Source organism: Pipra filicauda, unplaced genomic scaffold (assembly GCF_003945595.2).
Source record: "Pipra filicauda isolate LSUMZ 115617 unplaced genomic scaffold, ASM394559v2 scaffold16_size7369187_pilon, whole genome shotgun sequence".
Taxonomy (NCBI): Eukaryota; Metazoa; Chordata; class Aves; order Passeriformes; family Pipridae; genus Pipra; species Pipra filicauda.
The window spans coordinates 739,717-754,472 of NW_024104207.1; the positions used below are offsets into that span (position 1 = coordinate 739,717).

A 14,756-nucleotide genomic window follows, 5' to 3' on the forward strand; every position below is an offset into this window, starting at 1 on the left:
ATCTACTGCATAGAGTTTATTTAAAAAAAAAAATATCAAAATGCAACAATGAGCAACATAAGTCAGGATAACAACTGATGAAGTAAAAGCAATAAGCTTCAGGGCTTTGAAAGGAAAAAAAACAGCTAACAACCAGCGGCCACCTGAGGCTGGAGAGATGCTTCTCATATAAACCGATTAATACACAATGGCCAAAGACAGGCTCTTATATCTTTCTCTGAAGCATCTGGCCCCAGACATAATGAACTACTGGTCTGACTCAGTACAGAGTTGTAAAGTCATTAATGATAAAATTATGGGGCAGATCCTCAGCTGGTGAGCCCGCCAGTTCTCACTGATTTCTATCAGCACTGTGACCATTCACCCTGGCCCGGGGCCTGCCCTGCACTACTAAGCTATACAGTGATAATCAGGATACAAACAAGTTTTGCATATAAAAACCAAAAATGAGGCTTCCTGCTTCAACTACAAATTAATTCCATTACCTGAGATCCTGTCAGAACAACAGTTTTACCCAGGTTCTCACACATGAAGGATAAGGCTGAAGCTGTATATGCCATAGTATCAGTACCATGAAGGATCACAAAACCATCGTACTTTTCATAGTGCTCCTGGAAATGGAGAGACAGTTTTCACACTGTTAGAGCAATGCACTGGCACCAGCAAGTGAGGTACATAGTACATTAATTTCACTGATGCAGGCAACAGTATAATACTTGGAAGGGTCCTGCACACATAATTCCTCCTAAAGTTACCTTATTTCCAGATTAAATAAAATTAAGGGTGAATAGGTCACTAAGCACCAGAGCCAGTAATTCTAATTATGGAACAGTCAAAGAGATTCTTCCATGTATACATATTAATGCAGCATTTTTAAACCAGAAGACTGCTAATTAGGAAAAGCTTAGCAATGGTTTTAAACAGGAATGTTAACACATGCAAATTAGTCGTATAGTCTGATTTCTTGTTGCCGCTTTTACTTTAGGGATTACACCATTTACAGGAACAGATTAGGCAAACCAAGGCTATCATAACATACAGATAAAAACAGTCCATTTAATCTGAGTGGCAGACAGGCAAACTGCCAGTGTCAGAGTGCCCTCTTCTGATGGAAAGTCATCCTTTCCATAGCAGAAAGCAGTGAAGAGGCTTCTTATTCATTAATGTGCGTTCACTTGCTGGTTTTTGAGAAGTCCCTTTAGACTATAAAGCACATGCAGATGTAAAAATGACTTTTATAATAGTTTTAATCTACATACAATTCCACACAGGAGTTTTTTTAATGCAAACCCATGAATCACACAGCTCATCCTATTAGAATAAAGTCATCTGCTGGCTTTTAGAGGAAAAAGGAATTGGTTCCTCTAATTTAAGAGTGATGGACATAATAAATGCTGTAGTGAGAGACTGATGTAATTTGGTAACATGGAAAGGACTACATAGCACTCTTAAGCAGATATATGCAGGGCCAGTGTGGAGGGAAAAAAGGATTAAATATAGAATTAAACAAGTTTTTCTTTTATTTACACTTCTTATGTCTCAGTAGGCACACACCCTTGGCATGTCCTGATAATAAGGTCACCTCCACACTCCCCTGTAGGTTTCTACTTGTCCTTTTGCTATTCCTTCACTGATACTCATGTCTACCTGTTGCTACCTGCTGGAAATTTCAGGGGATTTCTGCTTATCTCTAACAACTGAGCCAACAGAACAACTGCCAGTGTTGCAAGATCTTTCAGTAGACTAAATTAGCCTGATGCAAAAAGCACAGTGCAGCTATTCACCAACACAGTAACAAGGTTAGTAGGTTTCCAGAAGGACCAAGATCACAGGAATAGCCACTTGTCCTCTCTAAATCAGTATGCTCACCAATGTTTTCAGCCTTATGAACCTTATTAGATGCAAAAGAACATAGTTTGGTTTAAGCTTTGTAATGTAAAAGATCAGACTGGCAATTAAGGAGACATCCCACAGAAACATCTTGGAATATTTCAGTGTGGAAAGTCATCAGCATGTTACAACTGTGCCAAGCACATGTCCAAGGTGAACACAAAGTGGCAGTGTCTGTGCACAAGCTGGAGAGTTGGTTTCTTTTTTTTTTTTTTGCCTCTGAGCACTTTTAACGTGGACTACATGAACTGGACATTTCTACATAAAAGAGAAGCTGCAATCGGTGTACAAGAAATAAACACTTAATTTTTTTTAATAAAAACTAATATGCCAGTAAGGAAGAAAGGCAAATTTTCTCCTGTCTCCTTCTCTTGGCCCTGGGCTTTTCCCAGCTGCACCCCTGCTCCATCCTAGAGGCTTTCCACTTACACACCAGCTACACCTCTTCTTTTCCCTGGTAAGATGCATTTGATAGGAGAAGCAACCTCCCTAGTTTGGTGGTTTCAGGATTAGAGAGCCTAAAGGTGAAAGACTGTTACCTGGATCTTCAGCATCATTCCCCACATTATTAAACTGTTCACGTTCATTGCTACTGTGTGGTCAAAGAAGGGAATTTACACTATAAAGCCCCACTATCGCAGAGAGAGCAGGAGGGGAGGAGCAGTATCTTCCTAGTCCCATAGTTAGTTATTTCTAACAGCTATTTATGAACTCCTAGTGTGAAGCATTTGAAGTGTTTTGCATTTCTGCTTTCTTAAAAGCACACAGCTAAGTTCAGACACGGGGACAGGAGCAGAGAAATGCTGATTTTTTTAATCCGGAGAAGGTTGTCATGAATTTAACCATATATGCAGAAATATATAGGGCTTTAAACACGTCTCACTGTGGAAAAACCTAACATTTTTTCTACTGGTTGCAAAGTCAAAGCTACTCAAGTCCATATGTGTCCAGTGGAAGAAAGGCATGAAGATATGAATTTATTTTCTATGTCCGTAGCCAACTATTAAGCTATTTGAACATTCAAATGATGTGTAACTAAGAAACCCTCAATTAAGTTACCTACACTTAAGGATTTTATTCAACATTTTTTGACAGTGAATTCGAGTCAATATTTTAAAACACATCGACCTACATATTACATACCTTATTCAATTATGGTTGCAATTTTTCTCTTATTTTATTGTGTGGAATTATGGCATGGCTTATCATTGGAAGAACTATATAACTTCAAGGAATTTGCAAAATTTTCAAAAGAAAAAAAAAATTCAGCAAACCTTGCAAGCAACTAAGTAAGGTACTTAACATTTACATTTAAAGAAACATATATACATATCACACTACTGAATTATCTTGCTCAGCATACTGGATATACTGCTGGCTTTAAGTGACAAATGAATTCTTATCCCACACTATAGTACCTCAAGTTTCTTTGCAATTTTGGCCCAGTCTTCTGGTGTCATGTTGGAAGAGTCAAGTAGTGGTGATAGCTCAAGGATTGTGTAAAAGATTCTTTTGTTTTGCTTGGAGACACTGTGAAGAAAGAGAATTGGAAAAAAAAATTCTTAGAATATCATCTCGTCACTTCTGATTTTTTCTTTGAATCAGATTTTACCCTTTTCCTCCCCATTGTCCAAATCTAGGTGAAAAAAAGGTCTTAAATTTGGAAATTAAATTCCAAGTTTAGAAGTTCATGGCTTGATGTGGTTTAAAGCACAAACACTTAAATTTAATTTAATAATAAATAAAATTTAGAAGGCAGAGAGGAGTTGTCAAAACTAAAGTCAGAAAAGAAGAACCCAGACTTACACTGTTTAAGTTTGTTACTGACTTGTAACAGAAGTTAATACGAAGCCTTAAGGTTTAAAAATGCTTCATAAGATATTTAGAGGAATCTATAAAGCTCCTGATGTTCATAGGGGGGACGCAAGAGAAGAGTTGCAACAAATTTCTCGTCCTTTGATAAACATAAATAGATACTCTATAAACAGATACTCTTTCCTGACACAAAGGGTATCTTAAGTGTTTTATGACAAAGATTAAATTTTGTAGCTTTTAGAAGATCCATTAATTTTTTCTGACCTCAGATTTCAGAATAAAACTCTCTTGGTTCTTCAGATGAACTGTTGCCTTTGCTAGTAATAGGCTAACTTTGTAAAAGCCCACTCCCAGACTATTAGACCTGTTGTCACCTTGTTAAGGAACTCTGCTCTGTGGTGCCAGCTATGCCTTCTTATGTGGAGTTTAAGGATGTGATAATATCAAAGATCTTAAAATACTGGCATAGGCTGAAAACAGAGACCTCAAGACCATAAACAACTCACTGGCGATCAATTACTGGCCGCTGAACAAGTGCACCCTTGACAGCCAGGAAATGACTGCTCCAACTATAATAAAAACAAGCCTCAGCAACTACGCAAGGGAAAAAAATTCCAAACCAAACCAAAACCAGTCAGGCAAGAGGATAAAGTACCTGTGGGGCTGAGGAATGCGACAATTTCAAACATCATGCAATGTGTAGCCCAGCAGACAGAGACCAAGGATTAAAAAGTGTTTAGATACTCAAATATCTTACAAAAGTATGCAATCCCAAATTTGGAGGTGACTTATCAAAGGCAATGGTGGCTATGGAATCACAGGGGATTGTCTTAGCTCTAAGCATGCTGTCTGCTCTCCTGCCTTCAAGGACCACAGCTCTCCCTTCCTCCACCTGCCTGTATCAAGAAATCTAACTCTTCAAAGACCTTTGATTTGGCATCCAAATGGACTGCACATAGAGCATGTGTTACACCCCACAGGAAATGCTGATTTCTCCACATTAACTTTCTAACCTCTCAGAATAAAGTCAACTATGTATAAATTCAATTTGGCAGTTTAGATTTGGGTAATAAAAGAACCCTAGTACTAATATTTTCTGCTACCTTTCTGAAGCTTAGAAGATGAAAGAATATCCACCATGTTCACTCATTCTTAGATGAGCTGGAATATGTTTCTATTTCCAAATGTTGCCGCCAACATGCTGCATATTCTTGTAAAAAGTCTCTCTCCATCTTTCTTGCAAGCTCCCTTCAGGTACTGGAAGGCCAGAATTACACCACCCAAAGCATTCTCTTCTCCAAGCTGAACAAACCCAATTCTCTCATCCTTTCCTCATGGCAGAGCTGCTCCATCCCTCTCATCATCTTAGTGTCCCTCCTCTGGGCTTGCTCCAACAGCTCAATGTCCTTCCTGTGCTGAGAACCCCAGAGCTGGATGCAGTGCTCCCAGTGGGGCCAGAGCAGAGTAGAGGGGCAGAATCCCCTCCCTGGCCCTGCTGCCCACACTGCTTTTGATTCAGCCAAGGATACAATTGGTTTCCTGGGCTGTGAGCACACACAGCTGGCTCATGTCCAGCCTCTCATCCACCAACACCCACAAGTCCTTCTCAGCAGGGCTGCTCTCAATCTGTTCATCCCCCAGCCTGTGTTGATACTGGGCGTTGCCCTGACCCAGGTGCACCACCCTGTACTTGGTCTTGTTAAACCTCATGAGCTTCCCACGGGCCCCATTCTTAAGCCTGTCCAGGATCCTCTGGATGGCATCCCATCCTTCAGGTGTGCCAACAGCACCACCCAGCTTGGTGTCACCTGCGAATTTGTGGAGGGTGCACTCAGTTGCTTCATCTGTGACATTAAAGAAGATATTAAATAACAGTGATCCCAATATGGACCCCTGAGAGACACCACTTGTCACTGATGTCCACTGGGACTCTGAACCATGACCACTACCCTCTGGATGTAACCATCCAATCAACTCCTCATCCACTGAACAGTCCACCTGTTGAATCCATCCCTCTCCAGTCTCTCACCCAGGCACAGACGTGGTGCTGACAGGTCAGTAGTTCCCAGGGTCCTCCTTTCTACCCTTTTTAAAGATGGGTACAATATTTCCCTTTTTCCAATCATCTGAGGCTTCTAATAAATTCTGCAGACCCACTCCCCTTATGAAGCCTGTAAGATTGTTACACAGAGCAGAGAGAGCATTTAAACAATGTGTTTAAACCGACATACTGTACCTAAGAAGTTAGACTTCACATGAAAAATTGCCTTGCTGGATATTACATTTACACATGCTAAGAGTAAAACTGGAAGTCAGATTGTAAAGGAAGCTCCCCTGAGAATGCACTCTCTAAATAAAACACAACATATCAACAGAGAAACCAGACTTGCCTACAACTTCTGATGCCTCTCACCAAAAAGAGAACATATAATTCCTCTTACATCAATGTTACACACAGATATACAAAGTTCACAAAATACTCCTATTTTCTCCCTTCAGGAACTCACAATATTTCTCAACCATCTAGTTAAAATATCACTTGGCTAACACAAAAGACAAAATGGCAAATTGCCATGACCAACCTCCAGAAACAGCACTCAGCAGTGCCAGAAAAACAAGACAAGATTGGTTTTTAAACCTCAGGTTTTTGATGTGAATGATTGTTTTAAGCTTTTCTGTTCTTCATGGAAAAGATGTGCCAAGAGAAGTACATTTAGGACTCAAATTGGTATACTAGTGCAGTTTTGTTTTGTTTATAATCCCTTAAAGGATTTAAAAGTTATTCAAGCACAGAATCATCAGAGAGCCCTATTTTTCTTAGTGTAAGCATCGTATTTAACACAAACTATACATTCCTATAAATACTACTGCACCAGGAGTCCATTAGTTTGCCCTTTACTACTTTTCCTGCTATCTGCCTTTTAAGTGGTTACTTTTAAAAGCTTTACATAGAGACCTCAATACAAAGTAGAAAGAAATTATTAAACCTTACATTTTCTTTGAATATCCTGGTTTTCTCTTTAAAGATTAATGAATATTCATTTTTACTCTTATAGCAAACCAGCTACAGTCCCATTTAGTTTTGAATGACTGCGTAAAATCATCCTTTGTGCAAAGCTAACATGTTTACAGGGGTACAGTCATTCATCACAGCTGGGGAATATTTCAAATTAGCATACTGCCCTCTAAATAAAACCTATAAGCTTCTTAATCATTGTCCAACAGTTAAGAAGAAATGCAGATTAATTATAAGCCTATCGCTTATTATCATAACGTTGCATAAATTTGGGAAAAACAATCACCTTTTAGGGCTTTTAAAAACAGAAGGCCTGCAGAATTAAAGCATGAGGCCTATTCACAGATGCATTAATTACATGCTACTTTTTCAGACATATGCTGAAGATAATTCACATGGAGCTACATGTAGCTTTCTTAGTTTCTGTAGAATATTTATATGTTTGCACAGCAGCAAATTAATATGAAAAACAAGGGAAAAAATGCAGAACTAAGCTGTCCAGAATGGTTAATTGCTGCCTAACTTAAAAGTTACTTCTCAGGCAGTTCTAAGGCATTTCATTGCAAATATACCAAAACACGTATTTTCTATCATGTCAGACATGGTAGACTTTTTCCTTTTAAGCCAATATAAGCATTTTTGCTAATCTCATCATGGATTCTTCATGTTAAATATCTGGACATGTGATTATCTGAAAATTAACACAATACTTCCTAACCCTCCCTCTCCCCAAGGAAATTATACTTACGGGAGCACCAATGTGTTCTCTGGAAATTCATGGGAGTTGTTCAGTTTTGTTTCCTGGGCATATGCCTTATCATGCAGCATTGGCATTTTTTCCAAGCTGTTTACTAGTTTATTGGCCTCAGGAGCAAGTCCTTAAAAATAAAGAATAAGGGAAGTAAATAAAGGAGCAGGGATGGAAGGAAGCAAATGGCACAGTAAGGAGGGAAGAAGTTACATAGCAGTTTGCCCATCCTTCCAAATTAAATTTAAATAGTCTACTGCCAGTTTAAAAACGTGAAAATTGGACATAACTAATAAATATCCATGCAGTTATCCTTCTCTTGACTTGAAATAAATCCTTTATTTAAGAAAAATAATGTTTCAAATCTCCTCCATATCAAATATTTATACTTTCCCTATTTTTAATTGCTGCTTGTCTGAAAATACTGATCAGCAACAGGGACAGGAAGCCAATTTTTGCAACTGTAGCAGAAAGCTACTATTCTCTTTTACATATGCCATAGCTATTATTGCTATTACTATTACTTCTTAGTGGTAAAAGACTTACAAAGCACTGAGCATTGTTTTGTACTATCAAGTTGTGATACATACTAAATACTTTCCACTAGCAGGTTTAGGACTGAACATCTGAACTGACAAGACGTAGAAAAGGTGCATAAACTGCTGAATAGAAAAAGCTGAAAGCGTGGATGCATCTCAAGCTCTGCTCACCCTCTCCCCTCCTGTGACTGGGCTCTGCCCCTCTGTGGCAGGGGCCCTAAAACAGCTGCGACTTAAACTAGCCTAAGAATACAGTTAGTGCTTGGTGGACCCTGCAGGTGTCCTGGCTGCAACCAGGTATTTCAAAGGGTGCCTGTACACCATTCTAAATCAGCCAGAAAGGCACCTGATTTTTTGACGTTACAATCCTCAGCATCATAGAACTGAGTTCACTTGTGAATCTAACCTGCATCCCCCAATACCCTCTTTCAGGAATAACAGTGACAGTCCTGGAATCCAGAATCAGAAGACACTGTTTTTCTGCAGTGTGACTTTTTGGGATGTTTTTCGTTCAAGGAACTTTTATCAGAGATACTCCCTTCTGGACTTCAAGATTCTATTGGTGTTACTGTCAAGTTCAGTTTAATCTCAGTGAATGTGTTTCATACTACCTGTTCAGATGGGGAACAAACTGTCAAACCTCATTATTCTACTTCTGGTAGTTCTACTTATTTCTAATTTGAAGCCAGGCAATTCCCTCCTACTTCCTAGTTCAGTTTCTTTAAACATAACTCTCATCCAAGTTAGCATCTGTATTTTTTTTGCCTCACCTTCAAACAGCAAAGTTTATTTTAAGTACTCCAAAACACAGAGATTATTTTCAATAGTATTTTTATCTTTTTCCGCTTACCTTACAAGCTGATGGAAAAATCTTTAAGAACTCCCTAATCTCCCTCCTGGCTTGCCTTAAATGAAGTAGCAGGCCTCTTCATAGCCAACTTCCTCACAGGACAGCAACAGCATTTGAGTGGATTTGTTTGGATTCCTGCCAGAATTCTCTGTTTTACAAAATATACTTAACACACTTTCAAGCTTTGGGTGTCTCATTCATTCAGCTATAATCCCTGCTTTTCCTATTAAAGATGTTCCTAGCTTAGTCACAAACGGCCACTTCTGCTGCACTTGGGCATAGAGTCATTTTGGCTCAGAAATGCAGCCCAGTTTCAAGTGTTTCCTGGGTGTTTTCTGATTATTCTTCTGCTTGTCCAGTGTTATCTTGCTCTGAATACTGACAATGGATTAGACTGTTTATTTTTTGTATTTGCCACAGGAACTGGAGAGCTGATGCACATTACTTTTCTTTAATCCCTTCTCCATAAAAGGCAGCTTCTCATCTCTTAATCACTGATCTGTCAGGATTTTTCTCTAATTGCTTGCACTGAACGTAAACTTTTTTTTTTTAAGATGTTCTGCAGATGTATCCAAGATGACCCACTTACAACCTCTGCAGTCCCCTACGTGCATCCACATCTAGCAGTGCTCTCTGCTTTACAGCAGAGAAGCAAACATGGGGGAACTCAAGTGCAACTGTTTTAAGAACACTTCTACTTTATTATGCATGGAAAACAACTTTTGTGAGCCAAGCTTGTTAACCAAGTATTTGAAGCAACTTCACCCCTGCAGAGAAGAGGCAGGCTGTGCGACTTGTCCAAAGAGCTCTCATCAGCTTCTGTCCTTTCCCTCTTTAGCTGGCCAGCCCGGGCATCACAAAGCAGGCAGGCAAAGGCAGAACAGCAAACAAGCACCTGTGGCCAAGGAGAACAATCATAGTTCTGTCCTACCGACAGTTGAGGCCTCTGCTTTTCACCCTGGTGCTATAGATAACACAGTTATAGCCACCTGCCAAACGAGACATCCTACAACCTGTGCTGCTGCAGAGAACAGGGAGCTGAAAAACTCTGATGCAGTGGGACTCTGCACCCAAGAAGCCACAGGTGCTTGGGGAGAAGGACCATCCTGTACATCAGCATGCTGAAGTTATCCCCCAATCCTAACAAACTCACCACACTGAGGAACGCAAAGGACATTGCTAAGCCAGTTTTGACCTGTGTAACATCAATACAAATGGCATGTACATCTATGGTGCCACATCCCAAAATTAAAAACTACATCTTGCAAAGGCAGAGAAGCAGAAAGCATTGTTCAAAATATTAATTTCAGCAGGTGTAGTCCTTGGAGCTTTCAGAAATGAGGTATGTAGATTTCTAACAGGAAAAGATTTGGACTACAGCAGCCAGTCCTTTGGCAATCTAGTACGTCTAGAAGAGACAGACAAATAACTGTTACCTAGGCAGACTCTATTTCAAGATAAGTAATCTTTCTAAGGGTATTTAGCTTAGTTCTACTTGGATTTGTTGGGTGTTTTTTTCCTTAGTATTTCAGGTAAAAGCCAGGAAAGAGATCCAAACCACACACCCAAGGAAAAGATCTTCCTGAAGGCACCAGCCAGGAGAAGCATGAGCACAAACTTGATGGAAAGATCAGTATCACAATAACCTCACCATGGAGTGCAGGAAGATTGTCTTTTTGAAATGCACTCCTGATAAGCCAAAAGAAACTGCTGTAGGAGGAAATAAGTAGGAGGAAGACATTTTAAAAATGCACTGAAGTGGCTTGATGCAACCGGACGCGTCTATCTCGTATTGGCCTTTTTAGCCACCAACGCACTTGCAACAAACATGGGTAGAGCCCTTCCCAAATCTTCGTTCGCGAAGCCCAGCCATGATGATGATGATGATGATGAAGTGGCTTGACAGCAAAATCATGAATACTGAGACTGTCTGCTCCTAAGTCTGGTTGTCATCCAACTCAAACTAACTATTCATCCTCTGAAAATTACTCCTGAGCAGGTAACCTGTAAGTGTGTAGAAAGTCCAACTGGTTCAAGGCATGCTGGAGTTGCCAGATGTGTACAGGTCAACTGCAGAAACTCTGCAGGAGGTTTATAATCAGATATCATGTTGATAAATGACTGCTCCACACATGTACAATGAGCCCAAGGAATGTGATTCTATCGGTCTTGTATATGGGGGCAGTTCTGTACAGAAACATATTCCTTGCAGAACATATTAGGCCTATCAAACCTGTCTGATTTTAAAGAGTAATCCATCTTCTCTCAGCAACTGGAAAGGCCACAGAAAACCTTGTAATCCTAGACAAACATTAGTTAGGTAGAAACCTAGCTGAATCCCTTGACTGGTAGCAGTTGCTGCTACAAAAGGCTTTGTGCAGCTCGAGGAAGCTAATTCTGTTCACACTGCTTCCAATAAAACACTTGTAGCTCTAGGTAGGATTGTAAACAGGCATTTTCCATCCACAGGTTAATAAAAGAAATGAGCATCTATAGTTTGGGTTTTTTTCTGTTAAAGCATGCTGTCTTTCCCATGCCCTTTCACCAGCCTCTGAACACTAAAGACTGCCAAATATTCTGAAAGAGGTACTGTGGCTGCTCTGCAGCTAGATCTGTGTATGAAAAGCAGGTCGAAACCGTCACCAGGATACAGCAAGTCAGCATCATTGAATCATAACTGTTAAGATTGTTTGCACTTGCTTTAATGATTGACACTTGTTAAGCAAAAGTAAAAAAAAAAAAAAAAAGACATACAAGATGAGAGGAAGTTATAAAGTTCATTTATAAAAGAATGAGACATGTGATTGTAATTTGTTTGCTTAAAGAGTCATTTGGGAAGCTGAGGCAATAAAAGCAGGAAATTATTTTAGCATACACAATGCAAACTGAGAAAGGAAAGTCACCACATCATTTGAAATATGGACTTTTTTTTACCACTATGATAGATTAAACACAAAGATGACAGCTATAAAAAAAAAAAAAGGCAGAAAAACACTTTAAAGCATCTTCCCTACAATAATAAGAAGCAGCCAATCACCATCTTCTGAGAAGAAAGGACATGTTAGAATAAAAAAATCAAGTCTAGGAAGCTCCAAGATGAAGCACTGAGTGTACTCATTCTACAGATGAGCAGCAGAGACCGTACTTCAGGCAACTCTGTAGTAGGGATCACAAGTACCTACACTTCTGAATCCAGATAGACACAGGCTCTGGAAGGCCTGGGATGCTCCACTGCTTTCCAAGTGAAGGAGGGAAGAAACTAAATAGATATTCATCAAAATTGGACTGATTCCCTCTCACTCCCACACCTTACATTTCACTGTTTTCCTTTAAAACAATGCTGGCAAATGCACAGCCCTACAGCAAGTCAGACTTGACTGAAATCCATTCTTTTCCCTGGACACATTTGTTATTTGATGCTTCTGTCATCCCTTAGGACCTGTGCCTACTGAGTGAGGGTCTAGTGGTGCTTAGGTACCACTCCAACCAGCTTCTGGACTGCGGGCCTGGGCAGGTATCAGGTGAATTTTGGGCACCTATTTGCTGACATTTAGGGGCACCTGAAAACACATGGCATATACAGGTAGGTAACCAAGAAGCCTTCAGATAAAATGCAGTCAGTATACTGATATATCTCAGAGTTCAGTTTTGGATTTAAACATGTTTCAGCTGGTGGGAGGGGGTTTGGCATATCTACCCTCTCATCAAGGTAAGTCTCCCCCTCCCTTGGTAGGGTAAGGCAAAACTCTTCAATGATTTCCTGAAAGAAGCCAACAGCTGGTGGGAGAGCAGCAGAAACCTGCCCCAAGGCAGGTGAACACTGACGCTGCATCTGATCCCGCTCGTCCTGACACTTGGCAGCATGTTCGCTGCCACGCTCGCATCAGCTGCCAGGTCACCACCGGAAAATCCCTGTCACGGGCACCAGCTCCAGCGGCCCACGCTCTTCCCAGCAGGAATGCCAGGCACATGCTCTCTGGGTGGCCAGGGACAGTGGCTCATTTAAGCCTAAAAACAGACTGCATGACTAGTACGATCAGGTTGGTTTCATTTTCAGTGCGCGAAGGAGGGCAGAAAGGACTCACGCTGCAGGAAACGCGTTGTCCCCTGCCAAAACCTGCTCCAGCTTAGCTGTGAGGTTACAAGGATGCCCGTCAACTGAGCTGCGGAATTAACCAGCTGAGGGGAGCAGGGGATTAGAGGAAGGCTCGCACCCTTCTGGCACAGTGACAAGAACCCTGGGATGCTGCACCGCGCCGGGTGTCCCCACGGTCACAGCCCAGCCCAGCCCAGCCCCGCTCCCCCCACACGCTCCCCGCCGCCCGGCCCCTCACCCTTGGCGTCCTGTACCATGCCGATGGTGCCGCCCGTGTTGATGACCAGCACCCGCGCCTCGGCCTTGGCGGAGGGGGCCGGGGGGCAGCCGCATCCCGCGGGGCGCTCCCCGGCCAAGGCTCTGCTGAGGGAGCGCGGCCGTCGCGCCGGTGCCGCCTCCATCCCTCGCCGCAGGAACCGCTACCTCCCGCCCGCCCGGACAACGGGGAGTTATAGGGCGGGCGGGCGGGCGGGCGGACGGCGGGGCCGCCCCTTCCCAGGGGCGGGGAGAGAGGTCGTGCCCGCCCGCCGGAGCTCCGAGGGCTCGGGGCGGCCGTGCGGTGCTGCCGGGGGAGAGGGGCCGGGCCGGGGCAGCCCCGGCACCGCCCCGGCACCACCCCCGTACTTTGCGCCGCGGGGCAGCGCCAGCCCCGGGGGAACGTCAGAGCCCTTCATGCGTGAAGGGGAAGCGAAGAGAGGCGGCGCGCTGTGGGCTCGGGGAGGACAAGGGGGGGACACACGGCTCGGCGAGACCACCTGCGTCGTCCTCTTTCCTCCACCCTCGGGAGGAAGGTGGGGACTTCCCCTGTTTACCGGGCCTCAGAGATGACTCGTGCCCGCCGGAGCAGGCAGCTGGCACGGGCAGCACCGCTGCTCTCTCCGTTTCAAGCTTCCTAATCTGCTCCCTCGGCTTTCACCCTGATTTTCTCGCAAGAGAGGACTGAGTTTCCACCTTCAGGCTGCGCATCCAGCCCTGGGCTAAAATGTGGACAGCCACGTACCATAGCGCCTGCTAACACCTGTAACACAAAACATAAGGGTTGTGCAGGAAAGGTCTCAATGGGCAAAGATGAGAGATGGGGATTTTTTGAGCCTGCAAAACCACAACTTATTCAGACTGATCTCTTACTTAATCAAGCATCCATATGCAGTCCTCTCCTTGTAGTCTGGCGATATTATCACAGGATGATAGAATGGTTTGGGTTGGAAGGGACCTTAAAGATCATCTAGTTCCAAACCCCCTGCCATGGGCAGAGATGACCACCAGATCAGGTTGCTCAGCCCACAAGCTCCTTTATTTGAGCTCTTCTGTCCCTTGGAGGACATTCACTCTCAAGGGCTTGTATTTTTTGAAAACCTGTGACCACACAATGGTTCTTGGTATAGCCAGATCCAATCTGCCATTGTGAAAGATAACTTCTATTTCTCAACAGTCTTGCCAAAAGTGCTCAGGGTAAAACAAGCTAAAGGTCAGCAGAGATGAGCAGTTGTGCATAGGACAATACCATCTCTACCTATGTAGCTGGGACCTCTGGAAAAAGAAGTAAAAGAGGAGGGGGAGGCTTACTACACCAACCTCAGAAGCTTTGAATATTTTTCTCTTTAATCCTGGTGATCACCTCTGCTGTCATTTGCCTTATCTGCAAAAAGCTAGTTATTACCAGGAGCTGAATACCATGATCCTGAAATGGACTTTTTCCACGCAGCAGGGTTACTCTAGAGTCTCTGCTGATGCAGAGAAGAGCATAAAGGGAATAAGTTTAGGAAACAGGAACAAATATACACATCTACTTCATTTTAGTG

At 42.5% G+C, this 14,756-nt stretch overlaps 1 protein-coding gene across 3 annotated transcripts in view; it reads right to left on the reverse strand.

Moving 5' to 3' along the window:
- ASPG (asparaginase) overlaps positions 1-13,446 on the reverse strand; it is a 47,368-nt gene extending 33,922 nt beyond the window's left edge. Inside the window, exons 1-4 of one of the 3 annotated variants that reach the window (XR_005562892.1) lie at positions 13,193-13,446; positions 7,470-7,599; positions 3,309-3,420; positions 486-611 (exon numbers count right to left, since the gene is read on the reverse strand). Coding sequence is in view for 2 of the 3 variants with exons in the window: in XM_027732889.2 (XP_027588690.1) it covers positions 486-611; positions 3,309-3,420; positions 7,470-7,599; positions 13,193-13,355 (531 nt within the window). In the remaining variant the exon portion in view is untranslated. The remainder of the gene's footprint in view (positions 1-485; positions 612-3,308; positions 3,421-7,469; positions 7,600-13,192) is intronic. The other 2 variants (XM_027732889.2, XM_027732890.2) reach the window with 2 other exon arrangements.
- Between the last annotated feature and the right edge of the window lie 1,310 nt (positions 13,447-14,756).